The sequence below is a fragment of the Staurois parvus genome, unplaced genomic scaffold, assembly GCF_062004578.1.
Source record: "Staurois parvus isolate SC_StPar_1 unplaced genomic scaffold, SC_StPar_1.0 ptg001591l, whole genome shotgun sequence".
In the NCBI taxonomy this organism is placed as follows: domain Eukaryota; kingdom Metazoa; phylum Chordata; class Amphibia; order Anura; family Ranidae; genus Staurois; species Staurois parvus.
In genome coordinates this window covers 263,782-276,172 of record NW_028319387.1, presented here as the reverse complement: position 1 = coordinate 276,172, position 12,391 = coordinate 263,782, and the positions used below count along the sequence as shown (strand labels likewise).

General features: G+C 43.3%; 1 protein-coding gene across 2 annotated transcripts in view; it reads left to right on the top strand.

Annotated features, from left to right (window-relative positions):
• The window catches only part of SHMT1 (serine hydroxymethyltransferase 1), a 45,642-nt gene extending 37,351 nt beyond the window's left edge, over positions 1-8,291 (top strand). For both annotated transcript variants that reach the window (XM_089662955.1, XM_089662956.1), the window contains exons 10-12: positions 3,441-3,557; positions 3,641-3,751; positions 5,975-8,291. In XM_089662955.1, the coding sequence (XP_089519081.1) occupies positions 3,441-3,557; positions 3,641-3,751; positions 5,975-6,147 (401 nt within the window). In that variant the 3' untranslated portion in view covers positions 6,148-8,291. The remainder of the gene's footprint in view (positions 1-3,440; positions 3,558-3,640; positions 3,752-5,974) is intronic.
• Positions 8,292-12,391: the final 4,100 nt, after the last annotated feature.

The following is a 12,391-nucleotide window of genomic DNA, read 5'->3' as shown; positions in this document are numbered from 1 at the left end:
ATATTCTCTTTTTTTAAGATTTTTTTTAACATACTGTGACCAGAGCAATACAGTGTTACCATAGTAACACTGTATTATTCTATCCGCTTCCATACCGGACACTTTTACCCCCTTCCTGCCCAGGTCAATTTTCAGGTCTCATTGTATCCAAACTAAATTTTTATCATTTTCTTCGCACAACTAGAGCTTTCTTTTGGTGGTATTTAAGCAACACTGGGGTTTTTATTTTTTTCTAAATTAACAAAAAAAGACCAAAAATTTTGAAAAAAACCCCCACATTTTTCTTTGTTTCTGTTATAAAAGTTTGCAAATAAATAAATAATTGTTCTTCATAAATTTAGGCCGAGATGTATTCTGCTACATGTCTTTGGTGAAAATAACCCAAATTAGGATGTATTATTTAGTTTGTAGGAAAGTTATAGAGTTCACAAACTATGGTATAGATCTGAATATTGATCAATCCTGAAGTACTGACAGCCAATCTAATTTCTTGAGGTCCAAGAATGGCAGAACAGTACAGTTGTACATTTTTTGTCATAATTTTTCGGAAAATGAAAAAATTTAAATTATTTTCACTATTTTTTTTTTACATACTGTCACCAGTGCAGTACAGCATCATCATATAACTGGCATGGCAGTGATCAGGGACACTGACTGGTGATAGTCCAAAAAAAAATAAAAAATTTTTTAATCTTTTTATTAGTTTTAATTTTTTATTACTTTTTTTCCTCTTTTTTTAAGATTTTTTTTTCATATTTCACTATGACCAAAGTAGTATAATGTTACCATAGTAACATTGTACTACTTTGGGGAAGTGATCAGTATTTTTTTTTTTACACAATTTGTGTGTAGCAAAGAATTACTTTGCTATACGCAAGCATTTACCTGAATGACATTGATTCATTCAGGGTTTTTTTTGTGCTTAGCTGTGATTTGGCCACGGCTAATCACATGACACAGCTGGGCTGTGATTAGCCCAGCTTGTGCATGTGATCGCTGTGACCATTCACAGCTAGACACGCTAGTATACAATGGATGGCATGAAAGGAAACCATCCATTGTATACAAATGTCATGTGACCTGCTGTGATTGGTCACAGCAGGTCACATGGTACTGGAAATGGGGCCGGTAAACAGATCTGTCATCGGCCGTGTCTGAGGTACACAGCCGGTGAGAGATCGCGCCGCATAGCGGCCCTGTGGGCGGGCGCACTGCGCATGATGGAAAGGACGCCATATGACGTCCTCCCGGAGGGACGAGCTGCTCGCCTGGCCGCCTTTGTGTTATTACATAAAATTAGTGCAGAGCTAAAAGTAGTGGTAATGAGACAGATATAAGTCCACTGAAAGTCTTGGTCATATGGACGTGTCCATTGACAAATGAGGATTCAGAATTGGTGATCCGTGTGGAAACGGCTGAAAAACACACTCACCAGAAGTAAGACACATAAACGCAGTGTGCATCTAGAGCTCATGGATCCTCAATCCAGAAGGGGATAAAGCTGGTCCGGTTACAGGAATGGTGGATCCCTCCTCCGTGAATGCAGCAACAGATCCCCCTTTTCCCAGTTGGGTGTAGGGTTCCAAGATCAAGATTCTGCAAGCAAAAGCTCCTCAGGGGAGTTTTAGGGAAGGACACCCATAGTGTAGTAGGTTCTAAAAAGCAGCTTTATTAAAACTTAAAGTATCCAATTCAAAGTAGGCAGGTATCATAAAGATGTGTCAGCAAGACAAACTAACCCTGACACTTTGAATAATGGCCGCCGGGCCTCCACGTGGCTCCGGCGGCGTAGCGTCTCGACGTCCAGGCTCCTCCTTACGCGTTACGTGCGCACGCACATCTTCAGAGGTTTGGAACCATTGGCGTGATGACGAGAATAGGCGCATATAAATAGGCATAATGACGCATGCGCGGTTACGTATGCGCCAGTGTGCAATAACTAAGGCGCATGTGCGTGGCTCCGTCTTCCATTTTAATGGAGCTCGAAGACACAAGATAGAAGGGCAAGAATGCCCTATAATTGACAGATAAACGTCAATAAAGACAAGTTCAACGACGGTGTAAAATACACCTATTTGAAAGACAATCTGATTCAGATCTATATAAAAATATAAAATAGGCGCGATAGTAATATATTTATATATTTTTATATAGATCTGAATCAGATTGTCTTTCAAATAGGTGTATTTTACACCGTCGTTGAACTTGTCTTTATTGACGTTTATCTGTCAATTATAGGGCATTCTTGCCCTTCTATCTTGTGTCTTCGAGCTCCATTAAAATGGAAGACAGAGCCACGCACATGCGCCTTAGTTATTGCACACTGGCGCATACGTAACCGCGCATGCGTCATTATGCCTATTTATATGCGCCTATTCGCGTCATCACGCCAATGGTTCCATACCTCTGAAGATGTGCGTGCGCACGTAACGCGTAAGGAGGAGCCTGGACGTCGAGACGCTACGCCGCCGGAGCCACGTGGAGGCCCGGCGGCCATTATTCAAAGTGTCAGGGTTAGTTTGTCTTGCTGACACATCTTTATGATACCTGCCTACTTTGAATTGGATACTTTAAGTTTTAATAAAGCTGCTTTTTATAACCTACTACACTATGGGTGTCCTTCCCTAAAACTCCCCTGAGGAGCTTTTGCTTGCAGAATCTTGATCTTGGAACCCTACACCCAACTGGGAAAAGGGGGATCTGTTGCTGCATTCACGGAGGAGGGATCCACCATTCCTGTAACCGGACCAGCTTTATCCCCTTCTGGATTGAGGATCCATGAGCTCTAGATGCACACTGCGTTTATGTGTCTTACTTCTGGTGAGTGCGTTTTTCAGCCGTTTCCACACGGATCACCAATTCTGAATCCTCATTTGTCACTGGACACATCCATATGACCAAGACTTTCAGTGGACTTATATCTGTCTCATTACCACTACTTTTAGCGCTGCACTAATTTTATGTTATTCCTTTTAAGTACATATTGGTTGCTTAGAGTGCTTAGCCGCTTTCAGGATTAGCGCTCACTGTTGTTTTTTTCTATTCGATCGCCTTTGTGTTATTGGCTGGGCGGGAACCGGATAGGGAAGTGATCAGGATTTTTTTTTTTTCTTACACACTGATTGCTTATATCCGTGAATTTCACTTGTATAAGCAATCATTTTTACTGAATGAAATAGATTCATTTAGTATTTACGATTGTTGTTAGCTATGATTGGCCACAGCTAATCACATGGCACATATGGGCTGTGATTGGCCCTGTCTGCACCATGTGATCAATGTGACCAGTCAGAGATCAACACAACAGTAAACCATGGATGACATGTTGTAACAAGGTGATGAATACTATTTGTTCCTGAATGTTACTAAGATTAGTGGTCAGGGCTGGGAATGGGCAGATGGTTGATATGTTCACTCATTAGTCTCTTACCACTTTACAGGAGGCTCTGATAATCATCTCATTCTGGTCAACCTACGCAATAAGAACACAGATGGAGGGAGAGCAGAGAAGGTCCTTGAAGCTTGTGCAATAGCGTGCAACAAGAACACCTGTCCCGGTGCGTGTGGACTGTCTGCCGCCCTAGCAAAGCACCTTTGTTAGACCTGAGCAAACGTTTCTGACTACTGACTTCTGTTACAGGTGACAAGAGTGCTCTTCGCCCCAGTGGCTTGCGCCTTGGGACCCCTGCCCTGACCTCCCGGGGCTTCAGGGAGGGAGACTTCAAGAAAGTTGCACAGTTTATTCACCAAGGTGAGCTGCTGGCCTTTGCAGAATTAGTCACATTGAAATAAAAATGGCCTGTTTGTAGGCCGGAATCCATATATTCTAACTTGTTGGACTGTTGGTAAGCAAAACCTCTCCAGTACTGGTCCCATAGTCTGCTTCCTGAGCCATTCGGCTTGTGTTCTGTTTGCATTAACTGACAAGATCATCGCAGTGCATTGTGGCTACCATCTACACTCACTGGCCACTTTATTAGGTACACCTGTTCAATTACTTGGTAACACAAATTGCTAATCAGCCAATCACATGGCAGCAACTCAATGAATTTAGGCATCTAGACGTGGAGAAGATCACTTGCTGACGTTCAAACCGAGCATCAGAATGGGGAAGAAAGGGGATTTAAGTGACATTGAACGTGGCATGGGTGTTGTTGCCAGACGGGCTGGTCTGAGTTTTTCAAAAACTGCTGATCTACTGGGATTTTCACACACAACCTTCTCTAGGATTTACAGAGAATGGTCCGAAAAAAAAGAGAAAATATCCAGTGAGTGGCAGTTGTGTGGATGAAAATGCCTTGTTGATGTCAGAGGAGAATGGGCAGACTGGTTCCAGATGATAGAAAGGCAACAGTAACTCAAATACCACTCGTTACAACCAAGGTATGCAGAATACCATCTCTAAACACACAACACATCGAACCTTGAATCACACCTTGCTACAGCTGCAGAAGACCACACCGAGTGCCACTCCTGTCAACTAAGAATAGGAAACGGAGGCTACAATTCTCCACAGGATCACCAAGATTGAACAATAGAAGATTGGAAAAACGTTTCCTGGTCTGATGAGTCTGGATTTCAGCTGCAACATTCAGATGGTAGGGTCAGAATTTGGCATAAACAACATGAAAGCATGGATCCATCCTGCCTTGTAATAATAGTTCAGGCTGGTGGTGGTGTAATGGTGTGGGGGAGATTTTCTTGGCACACTTTGAGCCCCTTAGTACCAATTGAGCATCGTTTAACGCCACGGCCTATCTCAATATTGTTCCTGACCATGTCCATCCCTTTATGACTCCAGTGTCCCCATCTTCTGATGGCTCCTTCCAGTAGGATAATGCACCGTGTCACAAAGCTCGTCATCTCAAACTGGTTTCCTGAACATGACAATGAGTTCACTGTACTCCAATGGCCTCCAGTCACCAGATCTCCATCCAATAGAGCACCTTTAGGATGTGGTGGAATGGGAGATTCCCATCAATGGATGCAGTGAAACGGGAGATTCCCATCAATGGATGCGGTGGAACGGGAGATTCCCATCAATGGATGCGGTGGAACGGGAGATTCCCATCAATGGATGCAGTGGAACGGGAGATTCCCATCAATGGATGCGGTGGAACGGGAGATTCCCGTCGTGGATGCGGTGGAACGGGAGATTCCCGTCGTGGATGCGGTGGAACGGGAGACTCCCGTCGTGGATGCGGTGGAACGGGAGACTCCCGTCGTGGATGCGGTGGAACGGGAGACTCCCGTCGTGGATGCGGTGGAACGGGAGACTCCCGTCGTGGATGCGGTGGAACGGGAGACTCCCGTCGTGGATACGGTGGAACGGGAGATTCCCGTCGTGGATGCGGTGGAACGGGAGACTCCCGTCGTGGATGCGGTGGAACGGGAGACTCCCGTCGTGGATACGGTGGAACGGGAGACTCCCGTCGTGGATGCGGTGGAACGGGAGACTCCCGTCGTGGATGCGGTGGAACGGGAGACTCCCGTCGTGGATGCGGTGGAACGGGAGACTACCATCATTGATGTGCAGCTGACAAATCTGCAGCAACTGTGTGGTGCTATCATGTCAATATGGACCAAAATCTCTGAGGAATGTTTTCAACACCTTGTTGAATCTACGCCATTAAGAATTAAGGCAGTTCTGAAAGCCAAAGGGGGTACCCGATTCTAGCAATGTGGACCTAATAAAGTGGCCGTGGTTTATGTATACTGCGTATGTATGTGTATAGAAGGATAGATACATATATATATATACTTATCACATGAAAATTGGAATAATTCGATTACCATATAATACAAGTATGTATTGTCAGGAAAAATACCTAGAAAACATATTTCCTGTTAAGTAACCTTCTGCTTTCCATAATGTGTCCTTGTCTGCTTGTTTGTTCTCTGCTAGTGATACACGTATTGAATTCATAGGGTCCCATATTTAAAATCTAATACCGTCTTTGATCTTCTGTTCCAGGCATCTTGATCACACTGGAGATCCAGAATGACATGAACCCCAAAGCAACCCTTAAAGAGTTCAAAGACCAGCTGGCTGGTGATGGAAAACACCGGGAGAAGATCAGTGCTCTGAAGCAGGAGGTGGAGCAGTTTGCAGGCTCATTCCCTATCCCTGGCCTGCCTGACCTGTGAATACTCAGGACGGCCTTCCTGTGGTGTCCTGGCACTGACGACATTTTAAAATACTGGAAGAAAAGTTCAGATAAGACTGTGATATACTGTAGATGGTTTTCTTTGTACGGTTAAACTCGCTGCTGTGCTAGAAATACACTGGACGCAGCTGCGACAACTGCACCTAATTTGTTGTCTGCCTTCCTTCTTATGATAGATGTGGGAGACTGTGGCGTTTAAAGTGATACCAAAGTTTTTTTGTTTTTTCTTTTAAAAAAACAAACGTTAAATTTTCCTGCTCTGTGCGATGATTTTGCACAGAGCAGCCCCGTAACTCCTCTTATCGGGTTTCCCGCCTGTGCTCCTGGCTCTTCCTTCCTGACGAGTGCCCCCGTAACAATTTTTTTTGGGGGGGATGTTACGTGCTTTAGTGTAACATTTTGCTTAACTTTTTTTCATTACATAGGGGACACACAGTCCCTTATGTGATGATTTTCAGGTGACAGGTTCTCTTTATTGAGACATGCAGGGTCTAAAAGACCATTAATGTCTCCTCTGGGCTCCACTCCATGTATTGCAATGCAGATCGCTCTGCAATACCTTCCTCCTTGGCTGTTCTAGCTGGGGAAAATGACAGGGGGGGTACCTGGAAGTGACGACATACACGTCGTTTTCTGGGTCATGTGTGTCCACTCACCTCCCCGCCACCCGGCTGGGGCCCTGCAGATGGGAAAGCGGAGCACATGGCAGGGCGTGCGTGGGATGGGGAGGGTACGTGTATAATCCAAATGCACTCTGCGTTAAAAATGGCGGTGTGTATAAGTGGGTGCTGCAGCGACCGCCGGCTGGAACCGAACAGAATCAGCAAGGGAGAATGTCACCAGAACACCGAGGATCACCAATACGGGTCCAAATGTTTTAAAGAACGATCACATAGTTACAGCAAGGCAACGTTTCAGAGACTCGCAGGATGTGGTCACATGCCTGATGAAGGGTTCCTGCGAGACTCCGAAACGTTGCCTCGCTGTAACTATGTGATCGTTCTTTAAAACATTTGGACCCATATTAGTGATCCTCGGTGTGCTGGGATGGGGACGAGTCGCCACTACCGGGAGTGTGTGGAAGCAATCAGGCGGCAGCACAGCCGCCCAACTGCTTCCACCTGACAGGCAGGAGTCCGCTTGTCAGTTTTGTACACAATCCCTGCAGCCACTGGATTGTGTGTAACCTCCCCAACCCCCCACTGTCAGGTCCGAACGGGATCTGGCAGCAAAAGGGTTAAGGCACTGGAGGCAAGAAAGTCAAGGTTAACATTGCATAGAATTTAGGCTGATTTCTTGCAAAAATGTGGAAAAAATTTTGTTTTTGACGCGTTTCCAGTGCGTTTTTGCATCTGTGAAGAAAAAAGTGACTCAAAAAACGCAACCGCGTGTGCGTTTTTGCCATGTTTTTGATGCTGTTTCCATTCATTTCAATGGGTAGGTGCGTTTTTGGTATTATTATTATACAGTATTTATAAAGTGCCAATGGTTCGCTCAGCGCTGTACATTACAGAGGGGGACAGAACATGTGACAGAACAATACCAATACAATGCAAAACATGAGGGGATTGAGGGCCCTGCTCCTTGGAGCTTACAATCTAAGAGGGAGGGGATGGTGGCACAGGAGGAGATAGCTGTGGGGGATGGAGTGGTAGGAAGAGTGGAGGAGGTCGGCAAGTTAGCAGGGGGTGGGGTAGGCTTCCCTGAAGAGATGGGTTTTCAGGGTGCGCCTAAAGGAGAGGAGAGTACGTGATAATCTGATGGGTTGGGGCAGGGAGTTCCAGAGGATGGGTGACATCCTGGAGAAGTCCTGGAGGCGGGCATTGGAGGAGGAGACCAGGGAACTAGAGAGAAGGAGGACTTGTGAGGAGCGGAGTGTGCGTGTTGGGCGGTACTTGGATATTAGGTCAGTGATGTAGTTCGGGGCAGTATGGTGGACGGCTTTGTACGTCAGCGTTAGGATTTTGAATTTGATCCGTTGCGCAATCGGAAGCCAGTGGAGGGATTGGCAGAGGGGGTTTTTGTTCTTACCGCATCAAACATGTGCCAAAAGTAGGGCTTTTAAAAAGGCAACGGACCCGCAAATGACCATTGCGAATAATTCAATAAATTTTAATGATCATGCTTCTACTTTTTATTTATTTTTACGCAAACAATGGAAGAAAAAGGGATTAGTGTGAAAGCAGCCGTAAAGTGTAAGTCGGTTATGTTATTCGACCACATTATCTGCGTGTGTAGGGAAGAGCATGAACAGCAGGGCTCCCGGGGGCTGTTTATTTTCAGCTCTGGCATACCGCCTGCTTCTACTACTCCCTGTACTCCCCTGTACTCCTGACCTTCAGTCTGTGTAGCTGTTATCATCTCTCAGCCCTGTGACTTGGCCAGTGTTACGGCACGGTCATGATGTATTGCATGGTGGCCAATGAGATGATTTGTTTTGAGTAAAATGTAAAAACTGAAAATTCCAGCATGGAAATTCACAAACCACCGAGACGTTTTTAGCTGTTGCGGACAAATCACGGAACAGAGGCCTGTGCTGTTCAACACGTCAAAATGGAGCGCTTATCAAAAGCCTTTTTCTTTAACCTCTCGCCTACCAGGCACTTATACCCCCTTCCTGCCCAGGCCGATTTTCAGCTTTCAGCGCTGTCCCACTTTGAATGACATGTGCGTGGTCATGCAACACTGTACCCATATGAAATGTTTATAATTTTTTTTCACACAAATAGAGCTTTTTTTGGTGGTATTTAATCACCACTGATTTTATTTTTTACTAAATAAAACAAAAAAAAACCCTGAAACATTTGAAAAAAAACATACTTTTCTTCGTTTCTGTTATAAAATTTTGCAAATAAATAAAATTTCTTCATACATTTAGGTCAAAATGTATTCTGCTACATTTCTTTGGTGAAAATAATAATTTAATTTGTATTTTTTTCCCCCAATTTTTCTATTTTTTTTTATTTTTTATTATTGTTTTTTTTTTTTTTCAACACACTGTGACCAAAGCAATACAATGTTGCCATAGTAACATTGAACACATTATGATTGGTAATACCAATGTATTTCATTGATATTTGCAATCATTGTTACTGAATGAAACTGATTCATTCAGTATTTTGTTGTGATTAGCTGTGATTGGGCAAAGCTGATGACATGATACAGATGGGCTGTGAATGGCCCTGTCTTTATCATGTGACTGCTTTGACCAATCACAGCTAACAACATAATTGTATAAAATGAATGGCATGACAGGAAGCCATCCATTGTATACAATTGACGTGATCTGCTGTGATTGGTCACAACGGTCATATGACACTGGCAACAGGCCGGTGTAGTGATATGTGATCATCATCAGCCTTTACAACCACTTTTAGGGTCCACAATGCATTTATACTTTTGCTGGACAGAGTTCAAATTGGCTAGTTCTCCCTTTTAGCATAGGTCACGACTCCTTGCTTAGGCACTCGGTCATGTGACCATTTGCCGTGGGATCCCAGAAAAGCAGAATCTCCATCTAATATTTTTTGTTTGATTTATTAGGAGACTCCAAGCATGAAATTATTGTAAGGGCAGCACAGTGGCTAAATGGTTAGCACTTCCACCTGGCAGTACTCGGGTCATTGGTTCGAATCCCAACCATGGCACCACCTGCCTGAAGTTTGCATGTTCTCCCTGTGCTTGCGTGGGTTTCCTCCGGGTATTCCGGTTTCCTCCCACACACCACAGACATGCTGGTAGGTGAATTGGATTCTGTCTAAATTGTCCCTAGTATGTGTATGTATGAATGTAAGTTAGGGACCTTAGATTGTACGCCCCTTGAGGGTTAGGGACCTTAGATTGTACACCCCTTGAGGGTTAGGGACCTTAGATTGTACACCCCTTGAGGGTTAGGGACCTTAGATTGTACACCCCTTGGGGGTTAGGGACTGATGTGAATGCGCAATATATATATATATATGTAAAGCGCTGCATAAACTAATGGCGATATATAAGTACCTGTAATAAATAAATAATAAGATGACGCAGTCTGAAGAATGGGTTAGACTTTCATAATGGCCTCCCTCCTGGTTGCCTTAGGGCCAGTTCACACTACATGCAGTCCAGTGCATTTTTTTCTGCATCAAAAGCGCACGGAAAGTAGGTTATATGTTTTCCAATAGCATAGTTCACACCAGCGCGGTCAGTTCCAGGGTGTTGCAGTTCCAGAAAAAATAGAACATGCTGCATTTTTCCTGCCCTGGACTGTACTGGAACGCGGCAAAATGCATCAAACCCCGGTACAGTCAAAAGAAAAAAAAATAATTTGGAATGCATCTGGAAACACATAAGAAACGCATCAGAATGCATTAAAAACATGCATGAAGAAACAGATCTGGTGTGCGTTATTGTGGTGTGATCCTTAAATGACTATTATACAGGATTTATACAGCGCCAACAGTTTGCTCAGCACTTTACAATACAAAGGGAGTCGGTACAATTGCAATACAGTTCAATGTAGAAGGGTCTTGCTCATGGAGCTTACAATCCAAAGGAAGGAGAGTTGTTACAAAAGATAACCGCTACGGAGTAATCTGATGGAGGTTTGCAAAGTACAGGTGGAGGTGGGGTAAGCTTCCCTGAATACGTTTTCAAGGATGTCCCAAAGGTGAACAACTTAGGAGCTAACTGGACCTGTTGAGGTAGGGAATTCCAAAGGATGGAAGAGGTTCTGGAGAGGTCCAGGAGGTGAGCGTGGGAAGAGATGACGAGGGAGCTAGATGGTTGCCTATATCTTCAATTTCTCAATAGTGCTCAATATGGCCATTTGAAAACAGTGTTTTACAATATAAAGGGGGACAGTACAATTGCAATACAGCAGGAATAGGAGGGCCCTGCTCATGGAGCTTACACTCTAAAGGGAGGGGGAGGTGCTATAAAAGGTAATAGTTACAGCAGGGGATCTGATGGAGGTGACCAAAGTACAGTTTTTAGGTGGAGGTAGGGCAGGCTTCCCTGGATAAATGCATTTTCAATGATTGCCTAAAGGTGGACAGGGTAGGAGCCAACCAGAAATACTGGGGTAGAGAGTTCCAGCAGATGAGAGAGCTTCTGGAGAAGTCCTGGAAGTCAGCATAGGAGGAGGTGATGAGGGAGCTGAATAATCGCCGTGATCTCCATTTTCTCATTAGTGCTCAATCTGACATTGTGAATAGATGAATTGGTGTGCAGGAGGGTGTTTGAAAAAGCTGATGGAGCAGATAAAACAGACATGCCACTATATATGCTCGAGGAATAGAAAGCGTCCTTTTGCTTTGACTTCCAGAGTTAGACTGATTGGCTCACAGTGCGGTCCCTCCCTCCCAACTGCTGTGCAGGGGATGCAAGAAGCAATCATAACAACAGATTCAAGTGATTTAGGACTGAATTAATCAGTTTCATTCAGTAACAATGGTTGCAAATATCAATGAAATACATTGGTATTCGCAATCATAATGTGTAAAAAAAAAAATCCTGAGCACTTGCCCAGGGTAGGTCAATGTTACTATGGTAACATTGTATTGCTTTGGTCATAATGTGCTGAAAAAAAATTGTAAAAAAAAAAAGAAAAAATTATGTAATAAAAAACATTGAAAAAGTTTAAAAAATAAACATTTATTTATTTTTTTTTACATGATGTCACCAGTCAGTGTCCCTGATCACCGCCACACTAGTTATATAATTACGCTGCACTGGACTGGTAACAATATGTTAAAAAAAAAATAAATACATTGTGAATTCTTATTTTTTTTATTTCTTAATTTTCCGAAAAAGTGTAACAAAAAATCACAACTTCAAAAAAAACTAAGCTTGCCTCTTACTAAATACCTTGGACTGTCTATTTTCCAAAAATTGGTCATTCGGGGGGTATTTGTACTAACCTGGCGTTTTCGGACCTCAAGAAATGAATAGGCCACCAGTACATCAGGATTGATCGATTGTCAGATATATATACCATGGTCTGTGGACTCTATAACTTTCCTACACACTAAATAATATACACTAATTTGGGGTATTTTCCCAAAGAAATGTAGCACAATACATTTTGACCTAAAATTATGAAGAAAGGTTATTTGAAAAATTTTATAACAGAAACAAAGAAAAATGCGTTTTTTTTTGTTTAGTAAAAAATAAAAAACACTGTGGTAATTAAATACCACCAAAAGAAAGCTCTATTTGTGTGAAAAAAATGATAAAAATGTTTT